The 27410-nt window shown below is 42.0% G+C and overlaps 1 protein-coding gene across 1 annotated transcript in view; it reads right to left on the bottom strand.

Moving 5' to 3' along the window:
• Positions 1–12573: 12573 nt before the first annotated feature.
• The window catches only part of MEOX2 (mesenchyme homeobox 2), an 85990-nt gene continuing 71153 nt past the window's right edge, over positions 12574–27410 (bottom strand). The window contains exon 4 of the mRNA XM_029070063.2: positions 12574–13877. Within this exon, the coding sequence (XP_028925896.1) occupies positions 13653–13877 (225 nt within the window). The 3' untranslated portion in view covers positions 12574–13652. The remainder of the gene's footprint in view (positions 13878–27410) is intronic.

Raw genomic sequence — 27410 nt, 5'->3', positions numbered from 1 at the left:
AGAATACTTCTCTTTGCAATAAAGCCAGAAATAAGCAGTCTCTGTATTAATAAGAACAAATTATTTGTATTTTCCAGGATTTTCTATCCAAAATCTAGGCAATAGTCATTTGGGAAAGGTTATAAAACCTGTCAAATGAGATCAAATCAGGGCCCGGTGACAACTGCAATTAAGACTGCTTACTTGATATTGACATTCTCCTCATCTTCCAACTTCCACAAACTTTCCTTCTAATGACCCCTCTGTACTCATCACCTCTAAAGCGAAACCCTTTTTGAACTTTCTAGCATCACTCACTTTTCCCAGTAATATCTTAAACCTCCCTTTTTAGCAATCCATTAGAAACCTCTGCTCAATCATGCACATATCCAACCTTTCTTTTACCTAAGAATAATTTCTGACTCTCCAACTTTTCATGGTAATGAATTCCATATGCTTACCACCCATGGTTTGAAGAAGTGCTTCCTTTTGAACCTACCACCTTTAGCTCCATGGCTGCCTTCTCATCCTGTTGTCGTGGGATTTGATGAGCTACAGTTTCATCTTCCACGAACCCACTCTGGTCATTGTTTTGTAAACTTCATCGGTGTTCCCTCTGAGCTTTGACCATCCCCGACTGAGGCATATGTCTATAGGCTTTCCCAAATGTCACCCAGAAATGGTCATTTGAATTTCACCTAGGCATTTATGGGCATTTCATTCAAGGGAAATGAAAAGTCAACTCTTTGTAACAAGTTCTTGCCGCTTGCTGGACTGCAAATTTCACTGAGAAGCAGCCTAGCTAGAGCACGGGCCTGGGAGTCAGGAGGGTAAGAGTACTAATCCCAGCTCTGCCATTTGACTGTTGGGTGACATTGGGCAAATTGCTGTACTTCTATGTGCCTCAGTTTCCTCCTCTGTATAATGGGAATTAAGGCCAGCTGTGGGTCAAGCCATGTGTCCAACCTGATTAATTTATATCTACCCCAACACTTAGCATAGTGCCTGACACGTAGTGAGAGCCAAACAAATACCATAAAACAAAAGTTGAATAAATCAACACTGCATAGCTGTTGGCTTCCAGGCATCTGGCTAGTTGGAAATCCCAGCAATGGACCTCCTGGAATCTGAATGGTGCAGTCTGATTTCACTGCTCCTTTGGCAGTGGACAAATGTGAGATCGCGAAAACCAAATGATAAATTTGGCTCGGACTATTTGGCAGCAAAATCAGAATCCCACACCCACCACCGTTCAGAGCAAGTTGGCCGAAGAACGTAGTGGTTTGGGCCTGGGGCGAATCTGACATGACTATCTTCTGGGAACCCCAGACCTTTTTAAGAAAACTGAAGAAAGATGACACTAGTATCTGAAATACACAGTTCATGGAATTGGTTGGCTCTGACTATTGCCTTGTGATTCACTGAAGCAAACTCTGAGAAAGTAACACTCTCTTTAAACCATTATCACAGGCTTAAAACTCAGCTTCCCAAGCAAAGAGCTGGTTTGGTCACATTACTGGAGAAATCAATTCTGAAAGTATCTATCACGAACAGTGCTTAATGTTTCCAGAGAAGAATATCAACCAAGTAAATAGACAAAATTGTGAATCCAAAGAAAATTTTACTATAACAAAAAGCAAGTGCCAGACAGGATATTAAACTATGGCTAAAACCTTGGCTCTAGGGATAAAGGGAAATTCATTTAATGTCTACAGAGCATTAATCACATAAGAATACATTTTCAAAATTAACATGAACCATTCCAAAAAAATGTATAGAATGGCATCCTGTGCTGGATATCAAGGTTACTTAAACATATATGAAATTACAGTGCATATTTAACTGGTTATGGAATATTTAGAAAGTTCCTAAATCTTGTAGTTGATCCTAAATAAGTACCCTATTTGCAAAAGCTTAAATAGATGTTTACCCAAGAGACATAAAGGAGACAAAAGCCAGGAAATTCAAAGTGAAAACTGAAGCTGAAATGTCATGATTAACTCATACAATTGTATCAAGAATTCAAGGACAAGACAAGGACAGAGTTGTTGGGTTTGTGTTTGCGACTTCCTGTTGTTCAAAGAAGTCAAGAAAGTCTTCAGTTCGCAATCTGCCGTGGAAGCTGAACCAGTCAAAAATTTGATAGACTGCCCTTGTTCCTGAAAACTATTTTTGTTTTCCTCTGTGTTCCCTAGTCCAATGAAAAATGCAAATATGAGAACTCTGGCAGAATTGAGCATGATTTTGTTCTTCCCCTCGACCCTCTGGACGGTAAACCCCTCGTGGACGGGGAATTTATCAGCTTAATCTGTTGTATTGTAGTCTCTCAAGTGGTTAATACAATGCTCTGTACATAGTAAGGGCTCAATAAATACTGATTGATATTGATTGATTGATTGGGTCCCTGACTCAGAATCATTCCATCATTGAGTGGCTGATGTGCGCAGAACACTGCACTAAGCTCTTGGAAGGGTATCACTGTAGACAGCACCATCATCCTTCCTGTCTCAAAAGCCCATAACCTTGGTGTTATCCTTGACTCCTCACTCTCATTCCACCCACATATTGTATCAATCACTAAATTCTGTCTGTTCAACCTTCTCCACATCGCTGATATCTTCCCTTTTCTCTCCATCCAAACTGCCACCTTGTTAATCCAAGCATTTATCCTATCCTACCTTGATTACTGTAAAGGCCTTCTTGCTGACTTCCCTGTTTTCTGTCTCTCTCTGCTCCATTCAAAACTTTACTCTGCTGCCCTGATCACTTTTCTGCAAAAATGTTCAGTCTATGTTTCCCTACTCCTCAAGCACCTCCAGTGGTTGCCCATCCACATCTGCATCAGAGAGAAACTCTTTACCATTGGCTTTAAAGCAATCAATCACCTTGCCACCTCTAACCTCACCTTGTTGCTCTCCTCTTACAAACCAGCCCCTGCACGTCACACCGCTGATGCCAACCTATTCACTCTACCTCAATCTCTAGACGTCTCGCCCAAGTCCTCTGGCCTGAAATGCCCTCCTTTTTCATATCCAACAGACAGTTACTCTCTCCAACTTCAGAGTCTTACTGAAGGCACATCTCCTCCAAGAGGCCTTGCCTGACTAAGCCATCATTTCTTCTTTTCCCGCTTCCACCGGCATCGCCCTTACACTTTGATTTGCTCCTTTTATTCACCCTTCCATCAGCTTCACAGCAGTTGTGTACATATCTGTAATTCATTTATTTATATCAATGTTTGTCTCCCTCTCTAGACTGAATGTTCATTAGGGGCAGGGAACATATCTACGGGCTCAGTGGAAAGAACCTGGGCTTGGGAGTCAGGTCATGGGTTCTAATCCCTTCTCTGCCGCTTTTCATCTGTGTGACCTTGGGCAAGTCATTTAACTTCTCTGGGCCTCAGTTACCTCATCTGTACAATGGGGATGAAGGAATCTCTTCTAAAAAGAGATTTGTAATTCTTTAGTGGTTGAACCTTTGAACCACAAACATAGCCATGAAAGCCACGACTACCGTTGATTTTCTAGAACATAATGTCACTAATAACATAGCTGCCAGTCATGGAAGAGTGGTGATAGATTCAGAAAGATCTTTTCCAGGTTGTAAATTTGTAAATTTGTAAAGCACCAGAGTTAGTGCTTGGCACATAATAAGCACTTAATAAATACCAATAATAAATAAATTATAATTACTCTCCCAAGAATTTAGTACAGTGTTCTGCACACAGTAAGCTCTCAATAAATATGACTAATTACATTAGTATACAATAGAGTCTTTGAGAACTTGGAGTGTGAAAATTTTGTTGAATCCTTACTACCGATGTTTAAGAGCTACCTAAAAAAGGAGAAATGAACAAAATAGATTTGAATATTGAGGAGCATTGCATCCTACTGGAAAGAGCAGAAGCTCTGGAGTCAGAGATTCTGGACTCTAATCCTGGCTATGCTGGTTGCCTGCTGTATGAGCTTGTGCAAGTCACGTAACAGCTCCGTGCCTCAGTTTCCTCATCTGTAAAATAGGGATCCATTGTCTGTTGTCAGGCCTAAGCTGTATAGGGGACAGAGACTATGTTTGACCTGACTAACTTTTATCTACCCCAGCACTTAGAAGAGTCCTTGACCCAAAGAAATTGCTTAAAAAATTCAGTAATAATAAGGGCAAAAATATCTGCAATCAGGCAAAGGAGTATCAAGGAGCTGCTGGCCATAGCTTTGGTTCTATTTTGGCCCTAGATTGATGTTGTCAAACAATCAATGATATTCACTTAGGGCTTACTGTATGCAGAATGTTGTACTACGCAGAGCACTTCTAGGTGATGGGTGATTCCTTGCTTCATAATCATGGTTCCAGATTTAAAGGGTGCCTTTCTTGCTTCACCATAGCACTTTATTTGTGAGGAAAACTTCCCTAAACTGGATCAATCAATCATATTTACTACGTGCTTATTTTGTCTAGAGCCCTGTACTAGGTGTTAGGGAGAGTACGGAACAACAGAGCCCATAGATATGTTCCCTGTCCATGAGGAGCTTAGAGCCTAGAGATTCCCTCTGCTGAAGGGAAGAGAAGAAAGTGAAGCCATCTTAATTTAGTTACCAGACATCCACAAATTCATAGGCAAACCAATGTTGTAATGCCTATACAAGGGGCATTAAGATGTGTGAATATGAATGAGGAAATAACTCTTGAACTTGGATCCTAAGTGTGAACTAAACATTTGGAGTTGTTGGATGAAGGCAAATTTTTCCAAGGACTTATTTTCTTTTTTTCTTTTTTTCTTTTTTAACTCAGCCTTGTTTGCTGGCCAGAACTGAAAGCATAAATGCTGAAATACTGTGTGTGAGAGAGCTGCTCTTAGACATTTCTGGCACAGCTGGACTCAGGAAATATGAAAATCTGACAAGAAATCTTTTCTTACAAGATTTCCAGAACCAATCTTGCAGACTCCAAATGTTTAAAAAATTTGGAGCAATACCCTAACTCTTAGAAAGCCAAACTAAACCTCAAATGCTTGAGGCTTGTTCAACGGTAGCTCTGAAATACGCCTTCTTGTGTACTGATTATTAGTCACATGAGGGAAAATAACAAAAGAGAAAAATAGGGAAACCATCACTTCTCTCCCCCAAATGCCCAAGAAAAGTCAACAGTAAAACGGTGCTTGATCAGAATCAGAGCTAAGTATTTTAGGAAAGGTTGAAATTACCCATAAGGATCCCATTTGTAAGATAAATTGCTTTTTCTATTCACACTAGGCTCTTATAAATAAAAACATTTCAAATAAGACAGAATTTTTTGAATCTTAACTTGGAATAAGCTATCTATAATGGGCTCAGTGTTTCCCAGTATGAAATGGGTAATTGTGAAACCACACAATCAGCTTGGCCTACTGGAAAGAGCGAGAGCCTGGGAGTCAGAGGTCCTGGGTTCCAATCACAGCTCCTTTACTTGTCTGCTGCGTGAAATTAGACGTCACTTCACTTCTCTGTGCCTCACTTTTCTCATCTGTAAAATGTGGATTAACTCTGTCAAGCCTCACAGAAAAGTGCCTGTGACATAGTAAGCACTTAATACCACAATTATTTATTATTATTATCATTAATGACAAAGGCCCGAGAATGCTAACTTCAAGCATCTCTGGTATAAGCAAACTGAAATGTCAGGTCCAGATATCTTCCCAGTGAAACTTTTATCTGCTTATTAACCTAGAATGTCACTCTTAATTTTGAGTGCAACATTGATCGTGAGTTTGAACTCGTCCATCTCCTCCATCAAGACTCTTGTGATGGAAAGGACTTAGTTAACCTTCCCCATTACAATTTTAAAACCAAAAATTACACATCTGGTGCCTGCCTTTTCACCTAAATCTGTCTGATTTTGCTGGATGATGATTTCTTTCCCAGAACCAGCCAGTGGATCACTCAGATCCAAACACTTCAACTTTGTTAAGAGATGTGCCATAACCGATTGCCAATCCTGCCACACTAAAGTTTTTGTAATCGAAAGAGCACCCTCAGATAAAATATGAGGGAAGCGACTTGGCCTCCTGGAAATCAATCAATCAATCAATCAGTGGTATTTATCAATCACTTACTATGTGCAGAGCACTACACTAAGCACTTGGGAGAGTGTAGGATTAGGAGTCAGGAAACTTGGGATACAATCCCGGCTCCTCCACTTGCCTCTAGCGTGTTCTTGGAGAAGTTAACTTGACTTCTCTGTGCTTCAGTTTCATCTTCTGTAAAATGGGGTTGAGATATTTGTTCTTCCTCCCCCTTAGTCTATGTCTGATCTGAATATCTTGAATCTACCCACGCACGGTGATTATCACAGAGTTAGTGCCCAGCAAATATTAGCATAATCATTATTATTATTATCATTATTATTATTATTATCTCCCTTCTAGATTGTAAGCTCTTCTTTGTGGGCGGGGAATGTCCCTGTTTATTGTTGTATTGTACTCTCTCAAGCGCTTAGTACAGTGTTCTGCACACAGCGCTCAATAAATACAATTGAATGAATGAAGGAAGAAATCCCATTCTTAGGTGAACATGAACAAATATTCTCAACCCCAAACAAAAATAGAAAGTAGGAAGGAATCCACTAGGGCCATGTTTGGAATAAGTCAAAATTGCAGAGCAGATTTTGTATTTTCTAAAAGCAGCTGAGAAAAATCACCCTACCAGTGGTCTCAACCTGTTTACAGAAAACAATACTTCCCTGATAAGAAGTGAGTCAGAGAAGGAGGAGTTACTCAGACTGTGAGTCCCACGTGGTCCAGGGATTGTGTCCAAATTGATCTAGGGAAGAAATGTGGCCTAGTGAAAAATGCAAGGGCCCGGGAATCACAAAATTATCTGCTGTGTGATTTTAGGCAAGTCACTTCACTTCTCTGTGCCTCAGATGCCTCATCTGTAAAGCAGGGATTAAGACTGTGAGCCCCATGTGGGACATGGATTGTGTCCAACCTGAGTATCTGGTATCTACCCCAGCACTTAATAAAGTACTTGGCACATAGCAAGCACTTAACAAATGTGACAATTATCTACTCTGTTGCTTTGGACCGTGCTTGGCACGTAGTAAGCATCTAACAAAAGCTCCAGATTTAGTGTCGCTATTATTACTTATCCTCTATTCCCAGAGAATGGCATTACAGGAGACAGGAGGGCATAAAAGGGGTAGACCAAAGGAGAAGAATTCATGTATTTTGGGATGTCAGCCTAGGGAACCAACACTCCAGTCTGCTATTCAGATTTTTCTTGAGGCAAATTGTGGACTAAATTCTAATCTCACCACCTAAATTCTAATCTCACCACCTAAATTCTTATCTCACCACTGACTTCTCACCCACATCCGGTCTCTTGCCTGGAACTCCTTCCTTCTTCACGTCTGACGGATGATCGCGCTGCCCATTTTCAAAGCATCATTATAAATACATCTTTTCCAAGAAGTCTTCCCGGCCAAGCCCTCATTTCCTTTTTTCCCCACTCCCTTCTGGGTCACCTGTACACTCGGGTTCATATCCTTTATTCACCCCTCCATCAGCCCCACAGCGTTTACATACAAATCCATAATTCATTTATTTATATTAGTGTCTATCTCCCCCCTCTAGACTGAAAGCTCGTTGTGGGTAGGGAACATGTTTACCAGCTCTGTTATATTGCACTCTCTCAAGCACTTAGTACAGTGCTCTGCACATGGTAAGTGCTCAGTAAATAAGATCGATTGCCTCTGGAAACACATAAATTTTAAAATCAATCTGTGATATTCATTGAGCACTTACTGGGGGCAGAGCACTCTACTAAACACTGGGATGAGAACAATCTATCAATGCTATTCATTGAGTGCTTCTTCTGTACAGAGCACTGTACTAAGCGTTTGAGTGAGTACAATATAACAGAATTGGTAGACGTGTTCCCTGCCCACAAAGAGCTTATGCTCTAGAGGGTGCTGAGAGAATGAATTCTATAGGAGAGGAGAGAGGAAAGCAGATGCCATTCATTTCATTTAAAAGACCTTTCATGCAGTGCTAAGATGCCCAACTTTACATTATTATTACAAATAATAGCTATTATCATTAATAATAATGGCATGCCTTAAGGACTTACTACGTGACAGACACAATACTAAGCTCTGGGGTAGATAGAAGATAGTCGGGTAGGACACAGTCAGTCCCTGTCCCATAGGGGGCTCACAGAATTAATCTCTATTTTACAGATGAGGTCACTGAGGCACAGAGAAGTGAAGTGCCTTTCTAAGGACACAGAGCAGTCAAATGGTGGAGGAGGGATTAGGACCAAGGTCCCCTGACTCCCAGGACCGTGTTCTATACACTAGATCACGCTTTTTCTCTAAGGTATCAGGATATCCGTACCCAGCCCCAGCTCTACACCTGGTGAAAAGATCAGCAGCCTCCTTCTCTCTACCTCCTTGACAGCAGGGAGGGTAAAGGAATGGGCCCAAATGTTCATTCGCCTTCCACTCCGAGAGCTTGGTCTCACTCCTAAGAGTCCCTGCTACAGAGAAGCAGCGTGGCCCAGTGGATAGACCACAGGCCTGGGAATCAGAAGGACCTGGGTTCTAATCCCAGCTCTGCCACTTGCCTGCTGAGTGACCTTAGGCAAGTCACTTCACTACTCTCTGTCTCAGCTCCCTTGTCTGTAAAATAGGATTAAGACTGTGAGCCCTATGTGGGACAGGGACTCTGTCCAAGCTGATTTTCTTGTACCTACCCGACCACTTAGAACAGTGCCTGACACATAGTAAGTGATTAACAAATACCATTAAAAAAAGACAACAATGAGAAGCCGTATGGCTTAGTAGAAAGAGCACATGCTTGGGAGTCAGAGGTCAGGGGTTCTAATCCCAGCTCTGTCACTTGTCTGCTATGTGACCTTGGGCAAGTCTCTTAACTGATCTGTGACTCAGTTACCTCATCCGTAAAATGGGGATTAAGACTGAGGCGCACGTGGGACAACCTGATTACCTTATATCTACCCCAGCTCTTAGAACAGTACGTGGCATACAGTAAGCACTTAACAAATATCATCATTATTAAATGCCAGAATTATTATTATTACAATTACAGCTATTCAATCAATCATAATAATAACTGTGGTATTTGTTAGGCACTTACTATGTGCCAGGAACTGCCATGTCCCCCTTCTAGACTGTGACTAGACTAGACTGTGAGCCCATTGTTGGGTAAGGATTGCCTCTATTTGTTGCCGAATTGTACTTTCCAAGCTTTTATTCATTCATTCAATCAGATTTATTGAGCGCTTACTCTATGCAGAGCACTGTACTCACCTAGGAAATTACAATTCGGCAACAGATAGAGACAATCCCTACCCAACAACAGGCTCACAGTCTAGAAGGGGGAGACAGACAGCAAAACAAGAATTTAGTTCACACAGTAAACGTTCACTGAATAAGATTGAATGATATATGATTGAATGAATACAGTCCCTGTCCTACATGGGGCTCGTTGTCTAAGTAGGAGGGGTAATAGCATTGATTAAGTACCTACTGAGTGCAGAGCACTGAACTACACATTGGGAGAGAATATGTTTTGGGTGTTTTTTTTTAAATCAATCACTTGTATTTATTGAGACCTTACTAGGTGAAGAACACTGCATTAAGCACTTGGAAGAGCACAATATAGCAAATGGTATTTTTTTTTAAGGGCTTACTACCTGTCAATCACTGCCTGGGTCAACACAGACCCTGTCCCACTTGGGATTCATAATCTAGTTAGGAGGAGGAGTAACAGTATGTATTAAGTACTTACTGAGTTCAGAGCACTGAACTACACACTGGGTAGTTTGTGCTTTTTTCAATGGTATTTGTTAAACACTTACTATGTGCCAGACAATTTATTAAGCACTGAAGTAGATACAAGTTAATCAGATTGGACCCAATCCATGTCACATAAGGGACTCTCAGTCTTATTCCCCGTTTTACAGATAAGGTAACTGAGGTGCAGAGAAATTCAGTGACTTGCTCAAGGTCAAACACCAGATAAGGGACGGAGCCAGGGTTAGAACCCAGGTCCTCTGATTCTCATTCCCCTGCTCTAGCCACTGAGGCATGCTGCTTCTTATATTGGGTACACATTATGTGCAGATCACTGAACTAAGTGCTAGTCAGAGCACAGTAAAAATTAGTATACGTGTTCAGATAGTTTTACAGCTTAGCAACTGCTCACTTGAGTCCAGGCTTCCTCTCAGCAGGATGGTGCTCAATCCATCCCCGACAGCTTTCCACTTTTGTTAGTAAGTATCCCTCTGTCTAGTCAAGATGTGCTTCCTAAAGTCTAAGTGAAACTCCCGATGCTGCAGGTTCCAATTCAAACATATTCCAATTGCTTCAGGGTCTCCCATCGGGATCTATTTTTCAAACTTTAATCATTTATCTGACTCTCTTCTCGGATCGGCAGAGGAGTCAGCAGATCTGAAGCCCGGTTTGTTTTCTTAGAGTGCTGGACTTGTGACCTTTTAGAATCCCTTGGTAAGGAAAACTTTGGGGTGGTAGTCACTGCATGCTAGACCCTCACACACCCATTCCTTCTGATAGCGCAGCCCGTCAAAGGGCAGGGACTGTCTCTATTTGTTACCTATTTGTACATTCCAAGCGCTTAGTACAGTGCTCTGCACATAGTAAGCCCTCAATAAATATGAATGGACACGTGGTTAGAAGGAACTTCCTTTATTCAGACTCAGCCATGATGCCACACTTCTTGATCTTGCAGGGCTGGAAATTCCTCCTTTAGGGCGTGGCCTGAACTTGTTCGCATCCGTTTTACTCTGTCGTAGCTTCCGTTTCTCCACCTCATCAAGGGTGTTTGGGGGCTGTAAACTCTTTTTTTTTCCAGTGATCATCCCAGTCTTGTAAGTGTACCGAGGAGATTCAGTGAGTTTATTCTAGTCAGTCAGTCAGTTGTATTTATTGAGAGCTTACTGTGTGCAAAGCACTGTACTAAGCACTTGAGAGAGTACAATGGTACGGTAAACAGACCGCATTCTCTGTCCATAAGGAGCTCCATCATTCAAGTCATGGTTGAAAATTTTACATAATGTCAGAGCCCAAATTTGCCCCTATTTGATATTCACTGCCAACCTGACCTGCTAATTGGACGTAACCTAATTGTAATGCTTATGTAAACCTTATTATCCTACTTTCCTGACATGCGAATTCTAAGATGATGACTCAAAATCTCTTCCAAAGCCAAGTCATAGTGCAGATATTTATTTCTCTCTAATATACCATGATTAGGATTAGTTTATATGACATGTTATCCTTAAAGAAAATGGAATTTTTACCCAATATTTTGGGAATTGCAAATTCATTTTTGTAATTGGTATTTTGGGGGGGGTATACAAATTGAGATAAGACCTTTAATTAATTCTCTGATTATTTTACTGCCATTTAATGATTACTCTACCCCCAAAGTTGATGTACGGAATACTTCAATCTCATTCGTGTCAGGTTATCCCCCGGGGAAGCAGCATGGCTCAGTGGAAAGAGCCTGGGCTTCGGAGTCAGAGGTCATGGATTCGACTCCCGGCTCTGCCACTTGTCAGCTGTATGACTGTGGGCAAGTCACTTAACTTCTCTGTGCCTCATTTACCTCATCTGTAAAATGGGGATTAACTGTGAGCCACATGTGGGACAACCTGATTACCCTGTATCTACCCCAGCGCTTAGAACAGTGTTCTGCACATAGTAAGCGCTTAACAAATACCAACATTATTATTAAATTCTTATTTTGCTGGTGGTATTCTGCCAAACAGGATACAGAGCTATATGCTATACAATATATTGAGTACCTACTGTGTGCAGAGCAGTGTACTGGGATCTGGGGCAAATAAAACAGAGTTACCACTCGCAAGTCCCTGACCTCTAGATTTTCATGATCAAAAGCTTCCTAGAATTCAGAACCTCATTGCACAGCTCACCTTATCCTCATTCAGATTATCACGTTTTCTCAGACTGAATGGTTGCTTCCTAGTAATTTTATGTCCTCAGTGGCTGTTTCAAATAATTTGCCTTAGTCACTGTTACTTCCAATAGTTATTGATGGTTTCGCACTAGACAAGGTACACATAGTTTAGATTTTGTCTCTCATCTCGGAGAGATAGTGCAATGTGTTTTCATTATTCTTGGCCAAAAACCACGGCAGAAAGTTTCCCATATTGATGAAGATAAAAGGTGTGAGCAGGGAACGTCTTTCAACTCTGTTACACTGTACTCTCCCAAGAACATAATATAGTGCTCTGCACAAAGTAAGTACTCAATCAATATATTTGATTGACTGCTTGATGGTAATTTTAACTACAAATTCCTTGAAGGCAGGAATTATATCTTGTCATTTTATTGCCCTCTTCCCAAACTTTTAGTCCAAAGCTCTGCACACATAGAGTGCTCAGTAGGTACTTCTGATCGATTGATTGATCGATTGAAGATTTATCTAAGATAGAAAGCTGCCAAATTTGAAAGAGACCTCATCACTGACAAAAGCCAGATGGACTGTTACGTGGCTCTAGATTTAATAAAGGCATTTTAGCATTTCCTCTGAAATCACAGAAGTGAGACTAGAGATATTTACAAAGGATCATTTATTTAACATTTTTACAAGGTACAATCATGTTTTGTGTAAATGTTTTGGTGTTCTGTATGTACACACAACAAATGGAATAATAATATCTTTGCTGAACTTACACCCGAGACCATTCAGAATCTCCTTCATAGTTCCGGTTTCTATAACACCAGGAGCTCTCTTGGATTTGCAACTTGCTTCTAGGAAAACACTTCCTCTTGCTGATGCCTTGGTTTACCAACATCCACAACCATGACACTGTAGCAATATTTATTCTTTTTTTCTAATCAATCCAGAGATGGGCATCACAAAAAGTCCTTCTGCAAGCTCACTGACTGTCCTATGATCCTAAAAAATTTTTTTTGGCAGCTATAAAATAAGAAAAATGAAGAGCTAGGGAAGGTTTATAACACCCTATTAGCAGCAGTCGATAGTAAATGCAACATAAGATTTGTTTTGTCTGTGGTACGAGGACATGTCCTGTCAGACTACTGGATTGTTCTCTATTCGAACAGAAATTAGCCTGTGCCGAATATCTCTGGGACAACAAAACAAACAATAAAAACACAAGAAGCCGATTGTCATCATGTAAGTCTATTGCCGTCAGCTAATATGAATGCATTGCTAAAAATTAGTGAAAACAGGAAAATGCCATAAGGTAAATATATACAGAGTTAAAATACATTTCTTATCCACTAACCAGTGATTTCTGGCCCTGCGGTTGTTCAGGATGAAAAGTCTCAGGTTTTGCTCCTGATAGCAATTAAAATTTTCAGTGCAAGCGAAAGCAAACAATTACCTGCCCACTGTCATAAACATGACCCCAAAAACTGGAATGTTCAAAGCGAGTCCATCTTCTGTACGGGGACTCCGTAGGCACTTGTAAGAAGTGGCACTTGTTTTGTAAACCCTCTGAAAATCAAGGAAAACGACGCCGAGGAACCAGAAGGGGAACCATGACCCTAACAAGTGGAGGCCAGAGTCATCTCTCTTGGATCACGGGGCTCATCGGGAAGGTTTCTTTCCTGAGAACGGAGCCGGGGATGGGGGAGGTGGGAAGGGAGGCCTGTCTTTGTGTGTATCATAAGTGTGCATGCTCCGAGCTGTGATCGCTGTCGTGGCTGTCTTCGTTGGCTAGCGAGTCCCCTGTGTGCTGGAGGCTGGTGGCTCCGATCCCGGAGAGCTCGGAGGGGAGCAGAGTGCCTTTTTTCACGTTGACCAGTTCTTTTTCCCGGGCGGCTGCCCCCTGCTGCCCTCCCTTCACTCTCTTCCATTTCATCCGCCGGTTCTGAAACCAAACTTTGACCTGAAAGAAACGAAGCAAGAGCCAGAGAGGTGGGAAAGACGTGAATAGCAACTACGGTCTCGTCCATCAGGTGCAAAGATGTGACTAAAGAATGGAAAGCAAGTTTAGATGATAATAATACTATGTGTTAAGCTCTATGTGCCAGGCACTGTAATAGGCTCTGAGGTGGATCCAAGCAAATCGGGCTGGACCCAGTCCCTGACCCATGTGGGGCTCACAGTGTCGATCCCCATTTTATGGATGAGGTAACTGAGGCACAGAGAAGTGAAGTAACTTGGCCAAGGTCTCATACGGTTGTACTGAATAAATAGCACTGAGTAAATAGCACTGACTGATTAAATGAGCAAACAGGGCTCCAACTGCCCCCTTCAAAACCTTATTGAAGGCACATCTCCTCTAAGAGGCCTTCCTTGACCAAGCCCTCCTTTCCTCTTCTCCCATTCCCTTCTGCATTGCTCTGACTTGCTCCCTTTATTCATTCCCCCCTCTGATCCCCAGCACTTAGATACATGTCTGTAATTTATTTATTTACATTAATGTCTGTCCCCCACCCCTCCCCACCCCCCCAGACTGTAAGCTCATTGTGGGCAGGGGATGTGTCTCATTATTGTTGTATTGTACTCTACCAAGTGCTTAGTACAGTACTTTGCACACAGTCAGCACTCAGTAAATGCGATTGAATGAATGAATGCTCACCGGTTTACTACACTACATGAGAAGGAGAAAGGGAATTGTAAATAGAAAGGACTGAATCGGGTGTAGAATCTCCCAAGGTTTGACAGGTAACCTGTGGCGTTGGAAGGAATTCTGCCGTATGCTCCTTCTTGGTGGTGAACATATCCGTGCTTATGTTACAGCTCTCCAAGCTCTTGGAGCATTGAACCCAGTGAGTTCTCAATAAATATCATTATTACTACTTACCCCTTCATATCTGACAGGCCACCCCTCTCCCCACCTTCAAAGCCCTACGAAAATCACATCTTCTCCAAGAGGCCTTCCCTGATTGACGCTCTCATCTCCCCTATTTGAGCTCCTAACTGTGTTACATATGCATTTGGATCTGAGTTACTCTGGTCTCGTCTTATGTCGTTTCCGACCCATAGCTACACCATGGACACATCTTTCCCAGAATACCCTGTTCTTCATCTGCAATCATTCTGGTAGTGGATCCAGAGTTTCCTTGGTAAAAATATGGAAATGGTTTACCATTGCCGCCTTCCGCACGGTAAACTTTAGTCTCCACCCTTGACTCTTTCCCTTGTCACTGCTGCCCAGAGTAGGTGAGTTTTGACTTAGAGCAGATTGCCTGCCACTTGCTAGCCACTGCCCAAGCTAGGAATGGAAATGCCTCTGCTTGACTCTCCCTCCCATAGTCGAGACTGATAGAGAACTGGAAACTCTCCAGGTGCGACCCTGAGAGGGGAACCCAAGGGCATACAGCAGATAGATGGTGGAGCCAGAATTAAAATTCAGATCCTCTCATTCCCAGGGTCTTTTCACTAGGCACACTGCTTCTCTCTCTAGCTCACAAACTCCCACTCTTCAGAGACCAGATTGCTCAGAAATCCAGACAACTAGTGTGAGTGGCTCGGAAAGGAGGGTTCCCTAACTCCACAAAGAAATACGTGGCTCAGTGGAAAGAGCACGGGCTTTGGAGTCAGGACTCATGAGTTCGAATCCCAGCTCTGCCACTTGTCGGCTGTGTGACTATGGGCAAGTCACTTAACTTCTCCGTGCCTCAGTTCCCTCATCTGTAAAATGGGGATTAAGACTGTGAGCCCCACGTGGGACAACCTGATTCCCCTATGTCTACCCCAGCGCTTAGAACAGTGCTCGGCACATAGTAAGCGCTTAACAAATACCAACATTATTATTATTATTATTAAATAAGTAAAGGGAACAAAATAATAACCAGGTAAAGTTAAAGGTGCACGTGGTTTGTTTGCCATGAGCTTTGAAATGGATATTTTTTCCTGGCACTTTAGAAGTCAGTCAAATGCTAAAATCATTCACTGAATCAGCCACCTTTAGTTCTTCTATTAAAATGTACATATACTGAAAATGCAGCTGCAAATCTATGGAGAGATGCTATTGACTACACCAGCTACTGGATTAAAAATCTTTTCTAGAGTCCAATTCACTGAAAGTTTAGGTCCTTCACATTCCAAATTATTTTGTGTAAAGCACTCTTCATTGGATCTATTTGGAAGTAAAAAGTTTCAGGCCAGGAGGAATCCTATGATACCCATGAGGTGATATTAGAAACAATTTGCCAAAATTAATTTAAATTCATGAGACTTTATTGCCCCTCTAGTTGTGGTCCATGGCCACTCAGAACTCCTCCATTACCTCTGAAATGTACAGTTTAAGGTCAGAGGTCATTGTGCTGCACTTGACTTGTCATCCTCAATTCCTCTATATCCTCAGCTAGGATCCCATAATTAAATAAATTAAGTGGAAAGACTCTCAGGAAGCTAGGATTTATAATGTCCTTTATTGGCACTAAAAGGAATATAATGTTTGCTTTTAGAAAAACTGCATTTTATTTGATGTTTTTCAATATTGTTCCCCTCATTTTTCAATATTCATTCGTATTTTCTGAGAGCTTACTGTGTACAGAAGTCTTGAAAGAGTGCATTATGGTAGACTACAATATACAAGTCCTAGAGTAATAGTAATAATAATTATTATTATTAAGGTATTTGTTAAGCTATTACTATGTGCCAGGCACTGTATTAAGCTCTGGGGTAGATCCAAGCAAATCAGGTTGGATACAATCCCTGTACCACGTGGGGCTCACAGTCTCAATCCCCATTTTACAGGTGAGGGAACTGAGGCACAGAGAAGTGAAATGACTTGCCCAAGGTCACCCAGCAGACTGGGATTAGAATCCATGAGAAGGAGTATGGCTTAGTAGAAAGAGTACCTGATTGGGAGTCAGAGGTCGTGGGTTTGATTCCCGGCTCTGCCACTTGTCAGCTGTGTGACCTTGGGCAAGCCACTTCACTTCTCTGCTCTTCAGTTATCTCATCTATAAAATGGGGACTAAGACTGTGAGCCCTATGTGGGTCAACCTGATAACCTTGTATCTGCCCCAGTGCTTAGAAGAGTGCTTGGCACGTAGTAAATGCTTAACAAATGGCATCATTATTATTAATCACAGAATCAACAAGAGACCCAGAGATGAGGGGCAGGGATTAGCATCGGTAATTAGAACCTTTTTTGTATTATCTTTGTGTTATGTTATTTTTGTGTATTTTGGGTATCTCTGCATCCCACTTGTGGGCTGAGAAGGAGAGGAGGTTGGGGCGGTGCGGATTTATTTTATTTTTCTAGGGGAAGCAGCATGGCTTAGTGGCAAGAGCCCGGGCTTGGGACCCAGAGATCATGGGTTCTAATTCCGCTCTGCCACTTGTCTGCTGTGTGACTTTGATAAGTCACTTCACTTCTTTGTGCCTCAGTCACTGGGTTGGGGATGAAGACCGTGAGCCCCATGGGGGTCAACCTGATTACCTTGTATTGCCTCCAGAGCTTAGAACAGTTTTTGGCACTTAGTAAGCACTTAACAAATACTGCTATTATTTATTGTTATTTATTTATTATTTATGATCTTCTCACTCCCAGGCCCGTGCTCTAGCCACTATGCTATACAATATAATATAATGGTAAACGCAAACCCTGACAAGGAAGCATTAATTCATTCAATCGTATTTATTGAGCACTTACTGTGCACAGAGTACTCTACTAAGCACTTGGAATGTACAATTTGGCAACAGAGACAATTGCTGCCCAACAACAGGCTCACAGTCTAAAAGGGGGAGACAGACAGCAAAACCAAACAAGTAGAAAGGCAACCACTGTCCCTGTTGAGGCAGAATATAGTATAATCATATTCTGGATTCATCTTTCCCTAGAACTGCTTTAGTTCCTAAGAATCAAGTCAAATCAATCAGTCAGTGATCTTTATTGAGCACTGTGTATAAAACACTCTATTAAGTGTTTGGGAGACTTAACAACAGAGAAAAAAGAGAAATAATATTTTCATTTCACTTCTTATAGATGAAGGATCCTGATACAAAACCCATTACTCTTTGTAAAATTAGATTTACTTAGGTTCTCACTTTCCTCTTACTCCAGCCTACCTGGGGCACATAAAATGTTCTAATTTAGCAAAGTTAATCTCTGGTTTTTGACACTTGGAAATGTCTAATAAATTCCTGTTGTCATATATTTGGTGATTCTGCTGAATGTAGAAAAGGGTGACATTTGAAGGAGTAAGGATAAATTGGGTACCAGGGCTGTCTTATGTGGTAGATTACAGTGTCAACATATCCAACACAAGGAGATTACCGTCTCCTTTTCTATCCACAAGGAGCTCACAGACTACTCTGAGGCCAAAAGGGAGATTAAGTGATATTTCTTTTTTTTGCACAGTCTGAGAGTGTATTTTGTGTTGGATATGTCTGAATCAGTCAAACACTGAATCAATAGCATTTATTGAAAGTGCTACTGTGTACAGAGTACACTATAATAAATGCAAGGGAGAGTACAGTTGATATGATCTGCCCTCAAGGAACTTCAAATCCAGCAAGGGAGCTGACATTAAAATAACTGACAGTAGGAAGAAGTAAAAGGGGATATGTAGATGAGTTAATTGTTGAATAATAGGATGTGTAAGTTATATACAGAACTGCTGTGGATGGTTGTGCACACAGAAGTGTGCAGTTGGAGCAAAAAGGAAGGAACATGGCCTATTGGAAAGAGCACGGGCCTGGGAGTCTGAAGCCCTGAGTTCTAATCCTAGTTCCACCACTTGTCTGCTGTGTGCTCTTGGAAATGTCCCTTACCTGTGTTTCAGTTACCATATTTGTAAAATGGTAATTAAGACTGTGAATCCCATGTGGTTTATGAACTTTGTCCAACCCGATTGTCTTATCTCTAGCCCAGAGCTTAGTATAGTGCCTGGCACTTATAGTGTTACAGTAAGCATTTAACAAATGCTCTTAAAAAATGCTGAGGTTGTAGCTAGGGAGGCTAGTTACTAGACAGTAGATTGTAGACTATAAACTCATTGTGTGCAGGGAATGTGTCTCATATTATTATATCATATTCTCCCAAATGCTTAGTACAGTGCTCTGCACACAATAAGTGCTCAATAAATATGATTGACTGAATGACTGACTGACTGAGGCTACAATTTAGGATGAACAACAAATGGTTAAACAGCTGCTTGGGATTGTAACTTTTTTTGCAGTTGAATTTCCTAAAACACATTATTTTCAGGCAGGCATTAATCCATTCCTTACTTCTCTTGCCTGCAAATTTTAGTAATAGGAAGCCAATCCCATGTTCATATCTGCTACTTTCTCATCATAACTGTCAGTAAACTTGGATCAATAAGCGATCGGCTTTTGAAGTCCCTCTCCCTTGGGCTGTCGGTTTATGAACTCAGTTTCTACATAGAGTTTGAATGTCTTTGGGATTCCTCAGGAAGTCACTCGATAGTTGCTTTCCATGCCAAGAGGATTATTTTCCTTCTGTGCTTAGCTGTGGGTGAAGCCCAAGATATACATTTATCTTTTTTGCTTAATCATGGAGCCTGCTGGAACATCCATTTTCGTGTTTATTCCAAAGTCCAGTTGTGATAAGTCTTTTTCTAATGAGGTTTATGTCTCTTTCTTCCATTAGGTCGCAAGCTCTTTGTGGGTAGAGGCTATGGTGCTGTTTTGTTATTCCTAAGCGCTCAGTACAGTGCTCAGAACTTGGTACTTAGGACAGTGCATCCAGTAGATTCTAAATAAATATTTCTATTACTACTATTACTTCTTCTATTACTATTCCTACTTCTGTACTCTCACTGTTACTATTATTGCTATTACACACTCCTACTTATTACTACAGATTGTAAGTATGTCATCAATATTATTATAATAGTATTTGTAAAGCGCTCACTATGTGCCGACCACTGTTCTAAGAGCTGGGGTAGATACAAGGTGATCAGGTGCCTCCCGTGGGGCTCCCAGTTTTAATCCCCGTTTTACGGGTGAGGGAACTGAGACCCAGAGAAGTGAAGCGACTTGTCCAAAGTCACACAGCAGACAAGCGGCAGAGCCGGGATTAAAACCCAAGCCCTGGGACTCCTAAACCCGGGATCTTTCCACTAAGACCTGTTGTGGACAGGGAACATATCTACCAAATTTGTTATATTGTACTCTCCCAAGGGCTTAGTAGAGTGTTCTGCACACAGTAAGCACTCAATCAATATGATTGGTGGATTGATTAATTGATTGATACTATTATCATTACTACTATTACATAGTAAGCACTCAATAAATACTATAGAATGAATGAATGAATTTCTTCTACTAATTATATTATTGAGCTGGGAATGCGTCTGTTTATTGTTATATTGTCCTCACCCACTCATTTCATCCAGTGCCCTGCACACAGTAAGCACTCCATAAGATTGAATGAATAAATTACTGCTATCTACTCTTGCTATTATGAAGCAGTGTGGTTTAGTGGAAAGAGCCCGGGCTTGTGAGTCAGAGGATGTGGGTTCTAATCCTGGCTCTGCCACTGGTCTGCTGCGCGACCTTGGACAAACCACTTAACTTCTCTGTGCCTTAGTTACCTCATCTGTAAAATGAGGATTAAGACTGTGAGTCCCACGTGGGACAACCTGATTACCCTGTGACTACCCCAGCGCTTAGAAGAGTGATGAGCACATAGCAAGTGCTTAACAAATACCTTCATTATTATTATCATTATTATTATCATTATTACTACTATGAAAATTTCCAAAGAAGCAGGAAGAAAATGATCCAGAGTACCATTTGAATACTCTGTGTCTTGTCTGGGTAAAATACTGGCAGATACTCCACATGAAAAATCAAGAACATTGGATGACCTTAACTGGGTTGCAAATAAAGCCTTTTATTTCCAGACTATTGCCCCTTCATTCCTTCCCCTCATCAGTACTTCCTTCTAAGATAATCCAGAAGCAGCCTAAATGTTTAACATTTGAAATATGGATGTCAATAATAAACTTATAGAAATAACCTGGAAGCTGGGATCTGTCCTCCACACAAGTCAAGCAAAGGATGAAAACACCGTTTATGTAAAAAGAAATATTTTTCCTCAGTACACACCCAGAAATGGACAAAGATGTTGAAATGATTGATCTCTGGCTGTTCCTGTGGCTTCTAGGTCATAAATACATTGTGAGACCCCCCCCCCCCCCGACCCCATTTCTCTTAATGAAATAGGATCCGATGAGGTGGAGTTTTCCGTTTATGTTGGCAAGGGCGACAACTCATTCAATCTGTTTATTCCGGTAACCTTAGCTAGCTTGGAAATCTTTGACATCGCTCCTTCGATTAACTCGGGAAGAAAGGTCTTGGAAGGTGGAAACATCTCCCACTCTTTCTATATTTGGCAGGAACAACCTTATAAAAATGTCTATTTCACCACGCCTACTATCCCCCAATGCAGCTGCTTCCTCCGCTCATCCCACGGCGAGATATTAAATGTTTGGACGGAGGCTTCTCCAAGTTCATCTGGATGGCCGAAAAAGCAAAGAATCGGTATCGAGGGACAAGTGGGCCTTTAGCCTGACCGGCTCAATGGAATATCTGAAATGGACTGGTCAGCTGAAAATTACTTGCTCTTGGTCAAATAGGGATTGGAAAAGGTAGAAATAATTTTATAGGATGTGGAAACGGAAATCGCACACACCTATATTTTATGGTTCCAAAGGATGACACGATATTAAGAATCTTAAAGAGTTTCAACGAGGTATTTGGTCTCTGCTTTTCTTCGACATGAAATGATTTTCTTTAACGCTCAGTGTCGTGACCGCAAATTATTCCCCAAGTCACAGCGGGTTTTCAGAGGGGGCTCAATGGGGAATGAATGTTCCTTCCTGACCTTTCAGGACACTGAAATGCGTAACCCTCAAAAAATCTGAATTGGGCATCTCTTGAGAATTTTTATGAATAGAATCACTTCTTACTTGGAAAATGCTTGGATGACCCAAGGAGTTTAATCCATCCTTAGAGGAGCAAAACTGTAGTGGGACTAGATGGTGGGATTGGGACTTTCAAATCTGCCCAGAGATAGAACAGAGTGTCTAGTGAAGTTGTGCTACCCACAAAACAAACATTCTTCCCTGCGCAACCTTGACCCCAAAACTCAAACAATCAATCATATTTATAGAGCGCTTATTATGTACAGAGCCCTATATTAAGTGGTCCAGAGAGTACAATATAAGAGGGTTGGTTGACGCGTTCCCTGCCATTTCCCAACCAGTCCATCAACGGATTGCATTTTTTCAGTGCTTACTATGTGTGGGGTACTTCACCAAGGACTGTGGCCTCGTGGAAAGAGCGCAGGCCTGGGAGTCAGAGGACCTGTGTTCTAATCCTGGCTCTACTACTTGCCTGCTGTGTGACCTTGGGCAAGTCCCTTACATTTTTGTGCCTCAATTTTCTCAACTGTAAAATAACTGTTGTCCCTCCCACTTAGATCGTGAGCCCCATGTGGGACAGGGACTTCTGTCTAATCTGATTAATTTATATCTACCCCAGAGCTGAGTACAGTGCTTGGCACATAATAAGCACTTGATTCTATTATCCCCTTGATTCTATTATCCCCTTGATTCTATTTATTGCTATTGTTCTTGTCTGCCCGTCTCCCCCATTAGACTGTAAGCCCATCAAAGGGCAGGGACTGTCTCTATCTGTTATCGATTTGTACATTCCAAGCGCTTAGTACAGTGCTCTGCACATAGTAAGCGCTCAATAAATACTATTGAATGAATGAATGGATTTAAAAGTCCTGTTATTATTATTATGATGACTAAACTTGGGAGAATACAATAGAAGAGGTAGACAACATCCCAGCCTCAGGGACTTTACAGTTTACTGAGCACTTAATCATTATTGTAGTTGTTAAGCGCTTACTATGTGCCAGGCACTGTTCTAAGCATTAGGGTAGATACCTGGTAATTGGGTTGGACAGAGTCCCTGTCCCATATAGGGTTCACAGTGCCGAGCACTTTTCGGTTATCAGTAATTTATTTTAATGTCCACTGCTCCAGGAGACTGAGTTCTTATGAACAGGGAATGTGTCTACCAACTTTGTGGGTTGGACACTCCCAACTGATGGAACAGTGCTCTGCTCATGGCAAGTAGCCAGTTTATACCACTGATTGATTAATTACTCCAGGTGACATTTGATCCTCTTTTAATTATATTGTATTCTCCCAAGCCCCTCTTAGGGTCACACCTGGAGAGTTTCCAGTCCCGTACCAGTTACGACTGCAGGAGGGAGAGTCAAGCGGAGGGAGAGTCAAGCGGAGGCCTGTCCATTCCTTTCCTAACTTGGCCAGTGGCTAGTGAGTGGAAGGCCTTCTGCAACAAGTCAAAACTCACCTGGGCCGTGCAGCAGCGGCACGGGAGAGAGTCGAGGGCAGAGACTCATTTACTGCATGCAAGGCGGCTACAGTAAACCACTTCTGGAGTTTGACCAAGAAAACTCTATGGATCCACTACCAGAACGATTGCAGATGGAAGTGGGGCGTCTGGGAGAGATATGTCCATGACGTCGCTATGGGTCGGGCATGGTTCGACAGCGTAAGACAAAAACAACTACCCCGAGCATTTAGTACAATGCTCTGCACACAAAGTAAGTGCTCATTAAATACGATTGAATGAATGAATGAATAAAGTTTGGTGGCTCTCTGTGTTTCAAGAGGAAACGTGTTTTCCTGCTGTCTGGAAAATCTTTGCTGTTTGGGAAGATGTTCAGGAGACATTCTTTCCCAACGTCTTCACAAACAGACATTTATGTCTCCCAGAATGGCTCCCACACTGATTGGCCTTGTTTTCAACGTGGAACCTGGATTTCCAAAGTTCCTTCTTCCGAGTCCCTGGATTTCCATTACCTCTAGGTCCATTTCATCCTTCCTGACTAAAAGCCATTAAATTGCAAGCCAGCAGTGAACAGCAGGGGAATTATTTTTTCTGGTGTGCTTTTGGCCTTGTCTTTGGAGGCCTTGTTTTCGCTCTTAAATGTCTTTTTTTCCTAACGTTGTAAAAACGATTTACGGGATGAAATGGCTCCTAAATGAAAAGATGAAGTAGCAGTGTGAGATGACGGACCGATACGGCAAAAAGAGTGCAAAGAAGGAGAATCGGCGGCTGTAATTGTCATATTAAGCGCTTACTATTTGTCAAGCTCTGTTCTGAGCATTGGGAAGATTACAGGATGATCCAGTTGGACACAGTCCCCATCAAAGGATCACAGTAGGAGGGAGAACTGGTATTGAATTCCCATTTTCCAGATGAGGTCACTGAGGCACATAGAAGTTAATTGACTTGCCCAAAGTTATAGACAGAGCGGGGATTAGAACCCAATTCTTCTGAATCCCGGGCTCTTTCCACTCTACCACACTGCTCCTGTGAGACAGCTAAATCATACATATGTGTTTAACCAAGCAAAAGCCACCTCTCCACTTAGAAGGGAAGCTTCCATAGCCCCAAGGACCCAAAAGCTTCTCCCGGACTTGGGAGTCAGAGGTCATGGGTTCGAATCCAGGTTCCACCACTTGTCAGTTCTGTGACTTTGGGCAAGTCACTTAACTTCTCTGTGCCTCAGTGACCTCATCTGTAAAATGAGAAGCAGCATGGCTCAGTGGAAAGAGCACGGGCTTGGGAGTCAGAGGTCATGTGTTCGAATGCCGGCTCTGCCACTTGTCAGCTGTGTGACTGTGGGCAAGTCACTTCACTTCTCTGTGCCTCAGTTACCTCATCTGGAAAATGGGGATTAACTGTGAGCCTCATGTGAGACAACCTGATTGCCCTGTATCTACCCCAGCACTTAGAACAGTGCTCTGCACATAGTAAGCGCTTAACAAATATCAACATTATTACTATTATTAAAATGGGTATTAAGCCCCGCCTGGGACAACCTGATCACCTTATATCCCCCCCAGCGCCTAGAACAGTGCTTTACACATAGTAAGTACTTAACAAATGCCATCATCATCATTATTATTATGTGCCAGTCACATCAAGGGCTGCTTTTCCCTTAACAAGGATCCCAGCAATTCACCCTGGCCTCTCACAGATGTATAGCTGAAAGAGGCAGTTAGTCAAGCGGTAGAATTAATCGAGCACCTATTGTGTGCAGAGCACTGTACTAAGCACTTGGAAGAGTCTAACATAGTCAAGTGGACACAATCCCTGCCCTCAAGGAATTTATCATCTAGAGGGGGAAACTGTCATGAACATGGCTAGTGGAAAGAGTAGGGGCAGAGGAGGCAGAAGACCTGAACTGTAATCTTGGCTCTGTCAATTGCCTGCTGCATGACCTTGGACAAGTCACTTCACTTCTCTGTCTCTCAGTTTCCTTATCTCTAAAAATGGATTTAAATACTTATTCTCATGTGGGACAGGGACAGACTTTCACTTGACTTTGTTATACTTACACCAGTGTTTAATATAGCATTTGCCACATACTACACCTTTTAACCAGAGTCTTAAAAAAAAAATGATGACATTTGTGAAGCACATGCTATGTGTCAAGCACTGTGCTAAGCACTGGGTGGATACAAGCTACTTAGGTCAGACACAGTCCCTGTCCCACATGGTACTCACAGTTTTCATCCCCATTTTCGAGATGAGGTAACTGATGACCAGAGAAGTGAAGTGACCTGCCCAAGGACACACAGCACACAAGTGGAATAACTAAGATTCTCTCTCCTGCAGTGGAAGACTTACCCATGCTCCTTCTCCATTATCATTATTATGTTCAAACAGAGGAAGCAACTGAGTATTTAGAGTAGATGCATATATTCTGGTCAAGGTAAGGATGCATACCTAAGTGCTAAGGGGGTGAGGACTCAGATGCATAAGTGGTGTATTAGAGAGGGAAAATAAGGTGGGAGATGAGAGGTTGGTCAGGAAAATTTCCTGGAGGAGATACGATTTTAATAGTGCTTTCATGAGGAGGAGAGAGCCAATCTGGCAGATGTGAAAGGCCAGGGAGTTCCAGGTGGGAGGGAAGACTGTGAACAAGAGGTTGATTGTAAGAAAGACGAGAGCAAGAACGTTCATAATTTTCCCAGAGAGTTTCGTGTCCCTGAGCTCGCTCTCCTGTCATCATTTACTTATCAAATCTATGGCCAAAGATGTTAAATAAAGTATTGGGCACTGCCAATCAAGCTCTTAGCATTCCAATTGGCATTTGAATTACAGAGAAAGGGTTTTGCTGGATAAGAAGATTTTATTTACAGTCAGGCAGGAGGGAAGTGGGGTGAACCATCTAATTCCACAATTTAAACACGATTCTCCTAGGAAGTTTAAAAGAATATTATCAAACCAGGTAGCTTCTCTCCTTCTCCCATCCTGCCCATGAAGCAGGTGAAACTCTGGCTCATGACTGATACAGGGCAAAAGCTGCCGGACACCAAGAGACCTCCCAAGTGCTTAGTACAGTGCACTGCACACAGTAAGCACTCAATAAAAACGATTGTTTGATTGACTGAATGAATGAATGAACCTCCAATTTTTCCCTGATCTTTGGTTTGGCATTTCTGAGGGTCACAGGAATTCAGAGCACCCCCTATCTTGCACACCAAATGATAGAACTGTGGTATTTGTTAAGCACCAGTAAATTCTTTGTGTTGAGCATTGAGTTGAGCACTGGGCTAGATGTATAATAATTGATAATATTGAATAATTATAATTACAATAATTGTGGGTTATGTACCAAGCACTGTACTAAGCTCTAGGGTAGATGCAAGATCATCAGGTCCCCTGTGGGACTGACAGTCTAAGAAGGAAGGAGAGTAAGTACTAAATTCTGACAGTCTAAGAAGGAAGGAGAGTAACTACTAAATTCCTATTTTGCAGATGAGGCAACTGAGGCCCAGAGAAGTGAAGTGATATGCCTAAAGTCACACAGCAGAGAAGTGGAGGAGTTGAATTAGAACTCAGGCCCTTTGACTCCCAGGCCTCTGTTCCTTCCACTAGGCCACGACGCTTCTTTGCAAAGTAATCAGATTGTCCACAGTTCCTGTATGGCAAAGGTTTAGAATCCAAGAGGTAGAGGGGTAGGTATTATTCCATCATCCCTACTTTAGAAATGAGAAAACTAAGGCACAGAGATTTGACCATGGTCACACAGCAGGGAAGTGACAGAGATGGGATTAGAATGCTGGTGTCCAGTCCCCGAGACCCATGCTCTTTCGCCCAGAACAGGCTGCCTTCTACTTCATCCATGTATGCCACATCAACCCACTCCAGGAGTATATAAAGGCTCAGCAAGCAATGTGCCATCTTTGATTCTACTCGCAGACTGTCAGAGTGGTGGTGGGGATAGTGATACCCACCCTTCCAGTGTAAGAACACCTAAACCCAAATTATATCTGATCTGATTTACATTATATTTATCTCTGTACTGAGTACAGTGCTTGACAACATAGTTAATGCTTAGAAAATACCACAGGGATCATGACCACAACCTACA

Source organism: Ornithorhynchus anatinus, chromosome 8, assembly GCF_004115215.2.
Source record: "Ornithorhynchus anatinus isolate Pmale09 chromosome 8, mOrnAna1.pri.v4, whole genome shotgun sequence".
Taxonomy (NCBI): domain Eukaryota; kingdom Metazoa; phylum Chordata; class Mammalia; order Monotremata; family Ornithorhynchidae; genus Ornithorhynchus; species Ornithorhynchus anatinus.
The sequence above is the reverse complement of the archived record's forward strand: the minus strand, read 5'-3'. Positions and strand labels throughout refer to the sequence as shown.